This window comes from Somniosus microcephalus, chromosome 3 (assembly GCF_052327205.1).
Source record: "Somniosus microcephalus isolate GS21.2 chromosome 3, FLI_Smic_1.0, whole genome shotgun sequence".
Taxonomy (NCBI): Eukaryota; Metazoa; Chordata; class Chondrichthyes; order Squaliformes; family Somniosidae; genus Somniosus; species Somniosus microcephalus.
In genome coordinates, this window is record NC_140989.1 from 87,237,491 (window position 1) to 87,254,724 (window position 17,234).

General features: G+C 47.6%; 1 protein-coding gene across 13 annotated transcripts in view; it reads right to left on the minus strand.

Moving 5' to 3' along the window:
* The window catches only part of nrxn1a (neurexin 1a), a 2,435,560-nt gene that overhangs the window by 1,384,881 nt on the left and 1,033,445 nt on the right, over window positions 1-17,234 (minus strand). For all 13 annotated transcript variants that reach the window (XM_085981317.1, XM_085981316.1, XM_085981310.1 and 10 more), the window contains one exon: window positions 11,152-11,590. In XM_085981317.1, the coding sequence (XP_085837443.1) occupies window positions 11,152-11,590 (439 nt within the window). The remainder of the gene's footprint in view (window positions 1-11,151; window positions 11,591-17,234) is intronic.

Consider the following 17,234-nt stretch of genomic DNA (forward strand, 5'->3'; position numbering starts at 1 on the left):
CTTTCTTTCTGAAGATGTTTCTGGTCCCTTAAAAATTAATAAGGAATTTAAAATATCAATTTGTAATTTAAATGCCCTGAAACATCTTGGACAATGCAACAGTAATACATAACTGTTTTCCATTCATAAATAAGCATCAAAAAGGGCCTGAGGTAGCTGACACCTTTGTGACTGCAGGCTGGGTTGAAAGTTAACTTGCTTAGGGTTAGTTGCTCTTGAGGACTGTGGTAAACCACTGTTAACTCTGTACAGGTCCGGGCATGTCTCCGCCCCTGGCTCCACCCCTAAGCCCGGGTATAAAGGTGACTCACCACCCTTCCCCCGGGAGCTCTTAGGATGGATCCACTAGCAGAGGCATGCTCCAGTTCTTAGTCAATAAAAGCCTACTTCGTATAAGTTCAACTTGTAGTCTTTGGTGTTGTTGATAGTGCATCAAGGACCATTTATGCCACATTTTAAAAGAGGGCGCAAAATAAACAAACAATATGGGCTCTATTTATATGAAAAAAGAGTATTAAAGGCTACCACTTAAAATTCTTAGAGAAGGACCTAAATATTAAAGTTTGCACTACACCTGTGGAGGCAGAACTCATATTTCAATTGGATAATATTCTATAAAAGTGTTTGCAAAAGTACTTGTCTAGATTAGTCACCATCAAATGGGCATTATTAATGGAGTTTAAAAATTTATTTGTACCCGGTAGACCTGTATTTGATTTTAAATGAAGACAACTCTCTGTCATCTTTTTCAAAATTGTCAAATTTTATGAAAAACAAAAAAACAAGTGTCACAGGAGTCCATAAAGCACAAAGATAAAGAGTTCTGAAATACATGGTCTTATGAGGTAGCATTAATGGTGGCCTTAGGGAGTCGACTGCGTATTCCATCAGTTGATCTGCGTCTTAATTGTGGGTAGCAGCATCTCTAGCTTCATGCATGCACCTGATACTGTGAAACTATAAAATTATATACCATTTTAAGACTAGGCATGAACTTGCAAAACACAAAATAACAAAAAAGCTTCAAACAATAAAAACTGAAATCAAAACAGGAAATGCTGGAAATACTTAGCAGTATCTGTGGAAAAAAGCTTTGAATGTAGATAATAAAAGTCAACACATGTAAATGAGACGGAGCAGTAAATAATTCACATTTGCTACCTAGATACACTCAGGATAGTAATTTAGGCAGTATCCATGCCTTCATATGCATATAGCCAAACACTTATATAAAAACTTAATAGATAATGAAAGATTACCAAATAAATTTGATTGCTAAAGCACAAATGTAAGTGCGACTCACGCCATACAAAGAGAGCAGCAATGTTTTTGGTAGACTTCTTACGCAGGTTTTAATGGGACCATTAAAAGTCAGTTTTATTCCTTATACGTTTGCTGCTAACTACATAATATTTTTATTATACATTTTCCTTAATAGTTTTTAAAGCTAATACCATATACAATGAAGATAAGCTAAAACTGCAATATGTCTGATGGGACTGCAGTGAGTGAAATCGTTTGTGCACCCTTCATTTTTTAACTTCATTTTGGCAGCCTCCGTTTTTGACCTGCGCTATTCCTCTTCACTGATGTTGTCTGCTGGCATTATATCACTACTAATACTTCCTGTCATATTATGAACCACTCAAATTCTCTTCTTGCCATAACGGTGCCACTTGTCTTAACCCACACTCCTGTCTTAAAGGGCAGCCAGTCCAGGCCATGGTTTTAATCATGGTCACAATGAGTAATTCTTCATGTTTTAAAACTGGTTTCCACTTATCTAGTGGAAATTAAGGCGTAGGGCTCAACTTTCAGCCCTTCCACCTGGTGGAAAAGGGGCAGTTGCGCCCCAAAAAGGATAGGCAATGACGTACCACCGCGTTACGGCTGTTGCTGTGACCACGGCAATATTCAAGAAGGGCTACTGCTAGGCAGGTAGAGTGGCCCCGGAGTCAGGGGGTAGGTCCATTTTAAATGGAAATCAGGGTGCTATGAAGTCAATGGGACCCTGATTGTCATTGATGGACTGAGCTGGGCAGAATGTGGGCGAAACATGTTCCGACCAGTATGAAACTGACCAAAGATGGCCTCACAGGTGAGTTCTTCTTCAGTTTTGTGGGGTGGAGAGAAGGATTGCTGCTCTGGCCCTGCCCACCCCTCCGCATAACACCCCCCCCCCCCCCAAGGAAGCTGTTTTCCTCTGGCTTGGAGGGCAGCCAGGCCACTTGATATGCAGTTGCCTGGAGTCTGTAAGGAGCCCGCAGTCTGCTGGCCCAATTGAAATGAGGCTTGGTCTTCAAAACAGACCGGGCCCCACAGCGGACTGACCGGGTGGCCGGCCGGTGCGTTCTGCCGATCAGCCGCCCAGATACCGCTCATTCAGCCAAGGTTCCCTTTTCCCGATTCCTATATAGTGACTTTAACTGAAAAGTGCACGTGTGGATGTCAAGTAACAGCAGGATTACGCGTAACTGTGATTCCCAACACAATCGAATAGCTTGTTGACATTCAGCTCAGTTGGATGAGATGCTGGAGAACTGCTCATATCTGTAGAACTGTACCCTAGCATAAATCAACATCGATCCTTCAGGAGGTGCTCATCAACTTCACAACACTGTTACTTTTGAGTCAGAAGATAAAGGTATAGATTTATCTTTCACTGCCAACGGAAAAGTGGGGATAGTGGAATGGCCGCTCATCATACACCCAATGGATATGAAAACTGGGGTTGCGAATAACGAGCTGCTGATCTGCTACTGCCAGTTTTCCTTGGCGGTGAAAGTCAGAATCTACCCGTCAGTTGAAGCTGCACGAAAGGACTTGAGCACACTATCTATGCTGACACTTCACTGCAGCATTGCTATATTGTTGGAGGACTGGCCCTTTGAATGAGAAGTTTAAACATGGCCTCATCTGGCTGTTTCTGGTGGTTGAGATCACGTGGCACCTTTCAAAGAAAAGCAGGAATTTTCCCAGTATTCTAGGCAACATTTCTACTTCAAACAACACCACCACCAAACCATTCATCTGATGGCTGTTGTACATGCCTACACAACCTAGGTAACTGTAGTGTATGTAACTGTTCTACCTTTAAGAGAACTATTATATGTAACCGTCCACCTTTAAGAGAGCTATTTTAGGTGTGGCACTACTTTATCCAGGCTGCTGTATACTGTAATACCGACGGTGACCACACCGGTATATAAGTGCTGTGGCAGAATTTATTGGGCAGATTCGCCCTGACCTTCGAATAGTAAAGTCCTGTTTAAGTTACTCTTGTAGTCTGTGTATTACTTCGCTATACAACCCACAGACTTTACAGTAACATTACTTAAGATAAATTAATTGTATGTGTAGCATCTTGAGATGTTTCGAAGTAACATAAGAAGAAACTATGGGCCAGAGTTTCCTGACCACCCCCTCCCAACCCTGCACCTTGGTGCTGGACAGAAGCACCTCCCTCAAAGTTCCTGTCAAGGTCCAGGAGCTGTTCCTGCTGGTCCAGGCACAGGTTCTGTTCCACACTCCCAGGGAAGCTCAAAAAAAAGGGTAACAAAAGGGATGAAGATTCAGCAAAATGTATCTGTTCCTTTTTCTTATCTTAGTACCTGGGCAAAAGTAGGTTTCCTGGTGGAAAGAGTAAGGACAAGTTATTCTAATGGCCCAGTAATTCCTGTCGGGGGCTTGCTGCGCGTGCAAGCCCCCGATGTGCACTTACCCGGCGCGCCGACATCTCAAACATGGCCCGCAGTGGATTTCCTGTAAGTGGCCCGGTTCTGATGTCGGCGCGCTGTGCTAACCTGACCCAGCGGCGTAGTTAGTGCGATGTGCCGGTTGGGGTCAGGTGAGTGATGTGCCTCAATGAATCCGAGACTCGACGTTAACGGAGCAAAGCAAGGCTTTTATTAACTCAGAAAGTAATACACATTGGAGAAGTGTCTCTCATCCAGAGATCTGCTGGACTGCTGTGAGACATGCTGGGGCTTGCTTAAGTAGGGGCCAGGTATGGGCGGAGCCCTACATACAATACAATACAGGTAAGGAAATGAAACTGAAACTAAACTAAACACAGGGAATACAGTGCCTGATGAATGGCATATTTCATCACATTCACCCCTTCTACAGATTTAGTCTGTTCGGGGGTTTGATAGTCCTCTGTGACCGACGTAGCTGTTGTGGTGCCGCGGGTGTCGGCTGGGTGTCCCCGGTGGCCTCCTGGGTCTCTGCCGGGGGCACCGCCAGGGTTGTTGAAGGGGTAGTTGGTGGGGGCACCGTTGGTCGATGTTCTTCCGGGGGTTGTGAAAGGATAGTGGGTGGGTAAGAATTGCTGTGATCGTTGTTGCTGTTGTTGTCGTGGTTGTTGTCATTACCGGCTGGGGCGACGTCTTTTATGGACACGGTGTCCTCCCTTCCGTCAGCGTGCCGGACATACGCGTATTGGGGGTTGGCGTGGAGTAGGTGCACTGACTCCACCAGGGGGTCCGTCTTGTGGCCCCTCACATGCCTTCGTACAAATACCGGACCTGGGGTGGAGAGCCATGACGGCATGGATACGCCTGAGGTGGATTTCCGGGGAAAGACAAACATTCGTTCATGAGGCGTGGCATTAGTGGCAGTACACAATAGCGACCGTATCGAATGGATCACATCTGGGAGGACATCCTGCCAGCGGGAGATAGGGAGGCCCTTGGTCCTTAGAGCTAGAGTGACTGCTTTCCATACTGTCCCGTTCTCTCGCTCCACCTGGCCGTTACCCTGGGGGTTGTAGCTGGTGGTACGGCTCGTGGCGATCCCCCTGGACAGCATGTACTGGCGTAGCTCTTCACTCATGAAGGACACCCCCCTATCCGTCTGGATGTAGCTCGGCATACCGAACAGACAGAACAGGCTGTTGAGGCATTTAATGACCGTGGCGCTGGTCATGTCTGGGCAGGGGAAGGCGAATGGGAAACGGGAGTATTCGTCCACAATGTTCAGGAAGTAAACATTGCGGTCGACTGACGGGAGGGGGCCCTTGAAATCTAAGCTGAGCCGCTCAAAGGACCATGTAGCTTTGATTAAGTGGGCTCTATCTGGGCGGTAGAACCGAGGCTTGCACTCAGCGCAAGTGCGGCAGTTCCTGGTCAGAGACCGAACTTCCTCAATCGAGTAGGGTAAGTTGTGGGACTTTATGAAGTGGAACAGCCGTGTGACCCCTGGGTGGCAGAGGTCGTTGTGGAGGGTCTGTAGCCGATCCCCGGTGGCGCTGGCACACATCCCTCGTGAGAGGGCGTCGGGGGACTCGTTAAGGGCCCCTGGCAGGTAAATGATGTCATACTCGAAGGTGGAGAGCTCGATCCACCACCTAAGAATCTTATCATTTTTAATCTTCCCCCTCTGTTTATTATTGAACATAAACGCTACCGACCGCTGGTCGGTAAGTAGGGTGAAGCGTTTGCCGGCTAGGTAGTGCCGCCAGTGGCGCACTGCCTCCACGATGGCTTGGGCCTCCTTTTCCACGGAGGAGTGTCTGATCTCGGGCCCTTGAAGGGTCCTCGAGAAGAAAGCTACGGGCCGCCCCGCCTGGTTGAGGGTGGCCGCCAAGGCAAAGTCAGACGCATCACTTTCCACTTGAAAGGGAGTGTTCTCGTCCACTGCCTGTAGCGTGGCCCGCTCAATATCCTGCTTAATGCTTTTGAAGGCGGTGTGGGCCTCAGCAGAGAGCGGAAAAGAGGATGCTTTCAAGAGGGGGCGGGCTTTGTCGGAGTAGTTGGGGACCCATTAGGCATAATAAGAAAATAACCACAGGCACCTTTTCAGGGCTTTGGGAGTGTTGGGCAGGGGGAGCTCCCGTAGGGGGCGCAATCGGTCGGGGTCTGGTCCGATTTCCCCATTCTCCACCATGCTGCCTAGTATGCAGAGGCGCGTGGTGTTGAAAATGCACTTGTCCTCGTTGTAAGTGAGGTTGAGTTTTTGTGCGGTTTTCAGGAACCTCTCGAGGTTCGAGTCGTGATCCTGCTGGTTGTGACCGCAGATGGTGACATTGTCGAGGTAGGGGAAGGTTGCCTACAAGTGGTGGTCATCGACCATGCAGTCCATCTCCCTCTGGAAGACCGAGACCCCATTCGTCACCCCAAAGGGGACTCTGAGGAATTGGTAGAGGCGTCCGTTCGCCTCGAAGGCGGTGTACGGGCAGTCCTCTGGTCTGATAGGGAGCTGGTGGTACGCTGACTTGAGGTCGATGGTGAAGAACACCCGGTATTGGGCGATTTGGTTCACCATCTCGGATATGCGGGGTAGCGGGTAGGCGTCTAGCTGGGTGTATAGATTAACCGTCTGGCTATAATCTATCACCATCCGCTTCTTCTCGCTACCCCTCACCACCACCACTTGGGCGCACCACGGGCTGTTGCTGCGTTCGATAATGCGCTCCTTCAGGAGCCTGTCTACCTCGGTCGCGATAAACCGCCTGTCCTCCCAGCTGTACCTCCTGCTTTTGATCGCTATTGGCCGGCAGTTGGGAGTAAGGTTCGCGAATAGCGAAGGCGGCTTTACCTTCAGGGTAGCCAGACCGCACACTGTGAGGGGCGGCTGGGACCCACCGTAATTGAGCGTGATGCTTTGGTGGTGGCACTGGAAATCCAGGCCCAAGATCACGCTCGCACATAGATTCTTCATGATTAGTAATTTAAAATTATCGTATACAGTTCCGTTAACGGACAATTGTACCGCGCAGTAACCCACAATGGTCGATGTCTGGGTTTTATCAGCCATAGAGATGGTGCCCCGAGCAGGGACCACCGTTAGAGAGAGTTGTTGTGCTAGTTCAGGGTGGATAAAACTCTCCGTGCTTCCACTGTCAATTAAACATTTAACCCCGCACCCGTTTACCTCGATGTCCACCATTGATTTGGATAGCGGGTGCGGTCTGGTCTGGTCCACTGTGACCGATGCCACTGTAGGGCCCTGATCGAGACAAGATGGCGTCCACGCTGTCTGCTCACAAGATGGTGGACCCCACGAGGTCGGGCAAGATGGCGTCCAAGATGGCCGCTCCCACGGTGCACACGCGGCGGTGGCGGGTTTTCCAGCGGGGTTCCCTCTGCACACCTTCCCGAAGTGCCCCTTCTTACCGCACTTAAAGCAGGTGGTGCCTGTCGCCGGGCACAGGTTTCTGATGTGCTTCGGCTGCCCGCAGAAGTAGCAGTTGGGGCCCCGACGCGTCGCGGCTGTCGTAGGGCTTCTGGGGGGAGAGCGGGGCCCCGACGGTGTCAGGCTGCCGGGCGGGGAAGATGCCTTCCAAGATGGCGGCGCCCTTGGTGCACACGTGACGGCGTGGGTGGCGCGGGCTGAAGAGTAGGCGTCCGAGTTTCTCTGGGCCACATCCAGGGATCGCGCTGTGTCCATAGCCTGTTTCAGGTCCAATCCCATTTTTTCCAGTAGTCTCTGCCGGATGTAAGTGGAGCTGAGGCCTGCGATAAAGGCATCACGAACAAGCTCGTCAGTGTACACTGCGGCTTTTACATCTTGGCACTTGCAGTCTTTGCCAAGCGTTTTCAGGGTGACTAGGAACTCATCCAGCGATTCCCCAGATCGCTGTGTGCGAGTAGCGAGCAGATGCTTAGCGTACACCTCGTTCGTAGGCTGCTGGTAATGCGCCTTTAGGATGTCGCAGGCGGCCGGGTACGTGTCGGCGTCTTGGATGAGGGGGTAAACCCGGTGGCTTACCCAATTCCGCAGGATTCCGAGTTTCATACTCTCAGCGTCCGTAGCGCCTGTGATGGCTGCGGAATTGTCCAGGAAGAATTCCATACACTTAAACCAGTGTCTGAATCGTGCCGATGCGTCCGAAGCATGCGGGTCCAAATCCAAACGTTCGGGTTTCAAGAGTTGGTCCATTGCGTTGAAAATTGAGTTAATAAAATTGATGTGCCTCAATGAATCCGAGACTCGACGTTAACGGAGCAAAGCAAGGCTTTTATTAACTCAGAAAGTAATACACATTGGAGAAGTGTCTCTTATCCAGAGATCTGCTGTACTGCTGTGAGACACGCTGGGGTTTGCTTAAGTAGGGGCCAGGTATGGGCGGAGCCCTACACACAATACAATACAGGTAAGGAAATGAAACTGAAACTAAACTAAACACAGGGAATACAGTGCCTGATGAATGGCATATTTCATCACAGTGAGCACTGTTCAGCCAATCAGGGGAGGGGAAACTTCATTCATAAGTTTGATAGTAAAGACTGTCAAGCTCATGAAAAGTACGGCACCCCAAAACACTACTTAAACTTTAAATAAAATTTTAAAAAGCATCCCAATAATTAAATTAACTATGAATAACTTTAAAAAAACTATTTTAAACAATTAATCAAATTTTTGAAAAAAATAAATTTTTAAAAAATAGGGTCTAAAACTAAACTTACCTTACTGTAGATTCTTTAAAAATAATAAACCTGTGGAAAAAAAAATTCTAAATTGTACTAAAAGACCACTTACCTGTAAAACTAAGTACTTACGTGTGGTTTTTCAATGCGTAAAAACCGGAGCCCTTTACACATGCGCAAATCTGTAAAAATACAGGAAATCCAAGTCGCCCGCGCTGCCCAATACCGCGCATGCGTTCAGCCTCTTAACCCCTTGGGTCAGAGGACAGGAAATGCCGGTTTTCAGCGCATGCGCTGTGCATGCTGAAAACCGGCAATTCCTCCTGGCACACGCGTGAGTACCCTGTCCGTACTCACGCGTTGTGACAGGAATTACTGGGCCAATATCTATTCAAATAATTCTAAAAGTACAAGTGTTTCTGAGGGTGGGGTGGGGGGTGATGGCAGGGGAAGGGAAGAAAGTTAGGGGGGGAAAATCCATTAAGCAGGGTAGCCAATGTTTTGGTGTGCACAACTGTACTCTGCTTTCAAGTGGCAAGTCACAGTGAGCTTTTAATCTTAGCCCTTCAATCAGAGGTGAGGCACTTTCCACAGGGAGGGGACGAGATCAGATGGTGGCTGCTCTTGTGCAGTTTCTGCCATCTGCTTCTGAAGCAAAAGTGACAGAGACCTCCAAATTGGGCATTTGTCTGATCACTCAGCCTTTGAATGATGTTTAGCACAAAGCAAATCTAAAGGCTGGGAGAAAAATTATGACAAATATAGAAAAATAATTAATGAAAAATAATACTACCAAATTCATAATAACAACAGCAAATGCTGGAAACACTCAGCAGGTCAGGCAGCCTCGGGGAGAGAGAAACAGAGTCAACGTTTCGAGTTGGGGACCCTTCGTCAGAATGACCAAATTCATTGTGCTTGTGCATCAAAGACTGTTGTCCGTAAGCTCTTGCCGTTCCTTTTTTAACTCATAAAACAACCTATACTTTTTCATGTAAGTTTTCACAAATCTGTAAGTTATCTGCAATTCACTTTCGATTTTAGATACTTATCTTTGCAAAATGATGCAAAACAATAGGTTTAAAGAGGAAAAGTAGTTATCAGAACCCACTATTTGCCTTCTGGTACCTCACTGAAGTGGCTAGGGCAGATTAATGGAAACATTTTCAATGTGTAAGGCTTGACAGTGAGTGCTGGCTGGTTCAAACCTCTCTCCCTAATGTGTAAGCATGCACGCTTCCAGTATGGGCACTGGATATGATCATAAGAAGGAACCTCTCTAACCTGAGCCTGGTGGAAATCAGCTAATCTGGCATGGGCTTGGGGTCAAATTTTGGGACTTTCCTGATCTGTATAGTTTAACTACTCAGTGCATGAACTCACTCAGCCATTAAGACAGCTTTCTAATTTCCTTTTGAGAACATCTTTCTGTTAACATTTTATGAATACCTTTGCTTAAACAGAGAATGCTATTGATACATTTGGGGAAGTTGCCAGAAGGAATGATTTAGCCCAGAAGTGTGAGGCAGAATGAATCAATAGTTGCAACTAAAATTGCAAGATTGTTGAAGAATCCTGAATGAATGACTGTCTTGACTGATTTTAATTCTGCTCCTTCACATTGTGTGGCATAGTAACTCTTCCAAACTAGTTCACTCAATGATATCATCAATTGGGAATCACAGCCTGGCTCGATCCTGTTCTCACTTAGTAGGCACACATGTGCACTTCCAGTAAGGTTACTGGATAGCAATCATGAGCAGAAATCGCTTTAACCAGAGTCCTGGCTGAGATCAACTAACTTTGCACATTCGCTAATATCTAAACAGAATATTCAAAAAATGAACTAATTAAAAGTATGTTAAAGTTGTATAATTCCTTGATTTTCTAAAATTTTGATAGGGCACTGATGGCGACACCCTCTTTAATTGGATCTCAGCTGCTTAACTTGTTTATAATGCTCGCTTTAAAAATAGTGAATAGAAACCCAGGGGAACATGGATGTTTTTCACAAAAATACTGGCAACCTTTGCAAGCAGTGGACAACATATATCATAAAAATATCTACTGTGCGCTGCCAAGTGCAGACTACTTACATTTGGGCAACACAAGCTGGAAACAATGCAAGGAGTTGAATAATAATCTTGACTACTTTCTAAAACTCTTGGAAGTGGAAATTCCATGGGGATGCAATCCCGGCAGTTACCTCACAATCGCAATGGCAGTGACCGCCACAATTGTCAGAGTCTGTGGGGGCCAGTGGCACGTCATCTCAGTTGCATGGGACTGGTGAGTGCCCATAGCACTCTGGGTAAGCACATCTTCAGGAGTCTGCAAAATATGGCGTTGGTGGCTCGGCAGTGAATGTCTGTCCCCTCCCCTCACCCAGCCCTCCGAATGCCAGACACAGCTCTAAAAAAAATTCCAACATTTTCACTGATCTGCACTTCAGGTGACTCCCAATGTGATCTCCACTTCCACCTATTCTGAAAACAGAACTTTTCTTGCTTTTGGTTGTACCAGCTGGTGCTCCATCAAGTTGCATATTCCAGGTCAGGGTCATGGGGATTCCTAGGCTTGGGAATCCTGGCCCTCCCTGGGTTAGTGGCCTTATTTGGGGTGGGCAGAAGTTCCACCCCCCAAACCAGGCCACAGGGAACTCTCGGGCAAAGGTCGGGACCAAGATGTAACTAGATCTCAGTTGTTTTCTGGCCTTTCCTTCTCACTCTCACCAGATTTCTTGGCTTTTTAAAAAAGTAACTGATAAGGGAAAAAGTCTCACCTGATCGCCCATCTCTCTGAAAGTCCACGTGATACCAGTCTCCATCATTCACCTTCCTTTGAGTGGCTTTTGTTTTAATAGCACCAGATCCCATATCTAGCAGAAGGTACAAGTGCCCATCAAGCATTTCAATAGCAAAAAAGTCCACCTTCACTATCCGGGGGTTTTTGGCATCTTTTTGGTGTCGTGGCTTGCCGTGACTAAAAAGAATCAGTCCATTTGGCTCAGTGGTGCGAAAGTCAAATGAAATGGAGCCTGTCTTTTTAGCATTCCACTTTGGTAGCGAGATAAAGGACTCGGGAGTTTCAAATGTGATTGGATCTAGTGTTGCAACGTTCTCACATTTGAACGCCACCATTCCGTGAATCTTCATCTTGCGATCTCCTTGTTTTGCGAGCCGTGATAATTCCAACCGAACATCGTTGTTTTTATAAACAACCTACAAGTGAAATAACATAATGTTAATGATTGAATTCTTCAGGAAGCTAGCTTTAAGCAACCTTACACTCGATGAAGACAAAATGGCTCCAGTTAGTAAAGATTAAGAAAAACATGTACTGAGAGGAAAAAAAAATTGACTTCATTAAATATAAAGAAATGATAAAGTCAACCAGGATATAATAAATGCAATGATTTCCCATGTTTGCTATTTCACAATGTCGACCTTAAGAGAACTTCATTTTCATATAAACAGAGGGCCGTATTTTGCGACCCCCACGGGTGTGTACGAGGCGTGCACATGCCTGTAGGGGCAGCACAATTTCCTGGTATAGGCATGCAAAGCGCATGCGCGAAAACCCGGAACTTGCGTTCTTGACAGATCCTCCGCATCCCTGGGAGAAGTGCCTCTGTGGGTGGAGAGTTGCGCTATTTGCCCAACTTCCGCTGCTGAATGCCTATGAAATTCTTACGCCTGCTTTTACCAGCATAAGGGTTTTAAAAAATAGTAAAATAAAATATCACTCATTTATACATTAAAAACCCTGTCCAATATGGTAAGTTTATTTTTAGCCCCGTTAAAACATATAATTTTTTTCCCAAGAAATTATATTTTTGTTTCAAATATTTAATTAAATGGCATTTAAATTAATTTTAAATATGTAATAAAAAAAATTATTTCATGTGTTTGTGTATTTTTTAAGTGATCCCCATTCATATGTACGTACAGAACTCCCATAAGTATGAAAGGGAACTGAATGCGAACCGCATGCGCCCCTGGGATACGTGGGGCTCTGCCTGCACGGACCGGGAGAGGCCCAGGATCGCAAGCCTCCATACTTCCCGGGCCACCAAGTATATTCGTAGATTTTTTTACACGTCGGAGGCATCCGCCCACGGGAAGCCTCCGATCGCAATTTCAGGCCCAGAAACACCACCAATGTTGGAATTGTGTTATTTTTTTTTTTAAATCTGAAAGAGAGAGATGGATTGATATTTTGGTGGGTCCTTCATCAGAATTCTGCAGTTATGAGAGGGGCATTCTGCTGACGGGACCAAACCAAAACATTAACCTATCTTTCTCTTTCGATGATGGCTGACCTACTCTATATTTCCAGTATTTTGTTGCATTTCATTCTCAGTTCACTTTGTACAAACCACAGAAGCACTCTCCAGGGAAAAAAATGACCAACTACCATCAGGATAATACAAATACTGCAACAAAACAATGAAAATTCATCTGAATGATGTTTCTGAGGCAAAACTGCTGTAAATAGTCACAATTTGTTTGTGAATCTAACTCAATTCAAATAGAAATTATTAGTTACCTCAACCTTTTTATGAATTCAATGGCCTCAGAAATCAACAGGGCTACAATGTTGCGCCCCAAATGCGGGTTACCTGCCAATCGCCTGCCATGCTGACCCCACCAAAGAATATAGTGTTACCTAACTGGCATTTTAGTAGCACCAAACAGAAAGAGTGGGGAGGGGTGGGTGGGGGTGGGATTTGCATGACAGTTTTTAAAAAGGCTGGAAGTGATAGATTGCAGCAGCAAGCTGCAGCAGCAACAGGTATGTACTGAACATATTGCAAGACTGAGGTAACTAGCAGCCATATATCACAGAGAGCGCATACAAGATTTCATGGCATTTCTAAACAGTGCTTTCAGGTAGAGGTCCTGACAGAGGTTCCCAAAGGAGGGAGCAGGGCACTGGAAAGAGGCAAAGAGCACAAATGACCAATTTACAAACACTCCTGGATGAAATACAGGAAAGGTGAGAAAGGCTGCTGGTGCCCATGGAAGGAAACCTCAGAAAAATGTCTTGCATGACATGTGTAGTGAAGTGGCATTGGCGCTGAATGCCAGCTTCTTCAACCCCAGGAATGCAAACCAGTGCCAGATAAAGTTCAATGACATGGTAAGGGCTGGCAAGGTATCAGACCAGTCACTGTTTCTTTTCTTCCTTGGGTACCATGGGTAACAGCAGACTATTCACACACTGAAATTAATAGAACTAGCAGTAAGTTTTCACAATGCACTCTAGTAAAGGGGTTCACTAAGTTGGTATTGTTGGAGTCACTAGAAATCAACAGGCTCTGAGACTTTTGTTGCAGCAAAGGCAAAATGCGTGTTACTTTATTCACTCTCCATGAGGACTGAGGGTCTCAGCTTGTTGCAGGGCTATGACGTCATCACGCTACCGACGCATGACGTCATCACGCTACTGACGCATGACATCATCGTGCTACCGACGCTCTTAAAGGGACCCTGCCCCGATAACCCAACCAAGTACATACATATAACAACATTGGCTATACATAGTGAATTGTGTTTAGGTACATATAACCACATTGGCTATACATTGTGAATTGTGTTATTGTCCCTATGTGGTCTCCGCCACATACGTCCCCCCAGAATTCACTAGCACTGGCAATGTCAGTCATTGGGGGGGGCCGGATCACACGGTCGGAACGGCTCCTCAATTTCGGGGCGGGGTCCGGGGGGTTCGTCGGAGGGACCTCGGGTGCTCGGTGGTGGACTGAGGGTGCAGAAACCGGAGCTCGGCCCTGCCTCGGGGGCTGTGCCAACTCAACGGGTCGGCCCACATCCAGGTGGGCCGGCTTAAGACGGTCCACGGAAATCTTTTTTTTTTTTATTCATTGATGGGATGTGGGCGTCACTGGCTAGGCCTGCATTTAGTGCCCATCCCTAATTGCCCTTGAGAGGGTGGTGGTGAGCCGCCTTCTTGAACCGCTGCAGTCCATATGGTGTAGGTACACCCACAATGCTGTTAGGAAGGGAGTTCCAGGATTTTGGCCCAGCGACAGTGAAGGAACGGCGATACAGGTCCAAGTCAGGATGGTGTGTGGCTTGGAGGGGAACTTGTAGGTGGTGATGTTCCCATGCGTCTGCTGCCCTTGTCCTTCTAAGTGGTAGAGGTCGCGGGTTTGGAAGGTGCTGTTGAAGGAGCTTTGGCGAGTTGCTGCAGTGCATCTTGTAGATGGTACACACTGCAGCCACAGTGCGCCGGTGGTGGAGGGAGTGAATGTTGAAGGTGGTGGGTGGAGTGCCAATCAAGTGGGCTGCTTTATCCTGAATGGTGTCGAGCTTCTTCAGCATTGTTGGAGCTGCACTCATCCAGGCAAGTGGAGAGTATTCCATCACACTCCTGACTTGTGCCTTGTAGATGGTGGAAAGGCTTTGGGGAGTCAGGAGGTGAGACACTCGCCGCAGAATTCCCAGCCTCTGGCCTGCTCTTGTAGCCACAGTATTTATATGGCTGGTCCAGTTCAGTTTCTGATCAATGGTAACCCCCAGGATGTTGATAGTGGGGCATTCAGCGATGGTAATGCCATTGAATGTCAAGGGGAGATGGTTAGAGTCTCGCTTGTTGGAGATGGTCATTGCCTGGCACTTGTGTGGTGCGAATGTTACTTGCCACTTGTCAGCCCAAGTCTGAATGTTGTCCAGGTCTTGCTGCATATGGACGCGGACTGTGTCAGTATCTGACGAGTCTCGAATGGTGCTGAACAGTGTGCAATCATCAGCGAACATCCCCACTTCTGACCTTATGATGGAGGGAAGGTCATTGATGAAACAGCTGAAGATGGTTGGGCCTAGGACACTGCCCTGAGGAACTCCTGCAGTGATGTCATGTGATTGAGATGAATGACCTCCAACAATCACAGCCAACTTCCTTTGTGCTAGGTATGATTCCAACCAATGGAGAGTTTTCCCCTTGATTCCCATTGACTTCAGTTTTGCTAGGGCTCCTTGATGCCACACTCGATCAAATGCTGCCTTGATGTCAAGGGCAGTCACTCTCACCTCACCTCTTGAGTTCAGCTCTTTTGTCCATGATTGGACCAAGGCTGTAATGAGGTCAGGAGCTGAGTGGCCCTGGCGGAACCCAAACTGGGCGTCAGTTAGCAGGTTATTGCTGAGTAAGTGCCGCTTGATAGCACTGTCGACGACACCTTCCATCACTTTGCTGATGATTGAGAGTAGACTGATGGGACGGTAATTGGCCGGGTCGGATTTGTCCTGCTTTTTGTAGACAGGACACACTTGGGCAATTTTCCACATTGCCGGGTAGATGCCAGTGTTGTAGCTGTACTGGAACAGCTTGGCTAGGGGCGCAGCTAGTTCTGGAGCACAAGTCTTCAGTACTATTGCCTGAATGTTGTCAGGGCCCATAGCCTTTGCAGTATCCAGTGTCTTCAGCCGTTTCTTGACATCACGTGGAGTGAATTGAATGGGCTGAAGACTGGCATCTGTGATGCTGGGGACCTCAGGAGAAGGCCGAGATGGATCATCCACTCGGCACTTCTGGCTGAAGATAGTTGCAAATGCTTCAGCCTTGTCTTTTGCACGCACGTGCTGGGCTCCACCATCATTGAGGATGGGGATATTTTTGGAGCCTCCTCCTCCTGTTAACTGTTTAATTGTCCACCACCACTCATGACTGGATGTGGCAGGACTGCAGAGCTTTGATTTGATCCGATGGTTGTGAGATCGCTTAGCTCTATTGCATGTTGCTTCCGTTGTTTGGCATGCAAGTAGTCCTGTGTTGTAGCCTCAGCAGGTTGACACCTCATTTTTCGGTATGCCTGGTGCTGTTCCCGGCATGCTCTCCTGCACTCTTCGTTAAACCAGGGTTGATCTCCCAGCTTGATGGTAATGGTAGAGTGAGGGATATGCCGGGCCATGAGGTTACAGATTGTGGTTGAATACAATTCTGCTGCTGCTGGTGGCCCACAGCGCCTCATGGATGCCCAGTTTTGAGTTGCCAGATCTGTTCAAAATCTGTCCCATTTAGCACGGTGGTAGTGCCACACAACACGGTGGAGGGTATCCTCAACATGAAGACGGGACTTTGTCTCCACAAGGACTGTGCGGTGGTCACTTCCACCAATGCTGTCATGGACAGATGCATCTGCAACAGGTAGATTGGTGAGGACGAGATCAAGTAGGTATTTCCCTCTTGTTGGTTCCCTCACCACCTGTCGCAGACCCAGTCTGGCAGCTATGTCCTTTAGGACTCGGCCAGCTTGGTCAGTTGTGGTGCTACCGAGCCACTCTTGGTGATGGACATTGAAGTCCCCCACCCAGAGGACATTTTGTGCCCTTGCTACTCTCAGTGCTTCTTCCAATTGGTGTTCAACATGAAGGATTACCACCGACATCCACTACGAAGGTCTTGTCTCCGGTTTCCAGGACGCGGAATGGTCCATCGTAGGGTGGCTGAAGAGGTCCCCGGTGGGCGTCGTGGCGGACGCAAACGTACTCCGCCGCACGAAGGTCAAGCAGAACCTGGGACTGCGAGAGGCCATGCTGCGACGTGGGCACGGCGCGAAAACCTTGGCGTTGTCCAGAAGGTCGGACCGCTGACGGGCTGTGGACCAAGGTTCCGTTGCGTTGGGGATGAAATCCCCGGGAACCTGCAGTGGCTGTCCGTAGACGAGCTCGGCGGATGAGGACTGGAGGTCCTCCTTGGGGGCGGTCCTGAGTCCCAGCATGACCCACGGGAGTCTGTCGCTCCAACTGTCGTCCCGGAGGCTGGCCCGGAGCGCGGCCTTCATGGAGCGATGAAACCGTTCGCACAGTCCGTTAGCCTGAGTGTGGTATGCTGTGGTGCGGT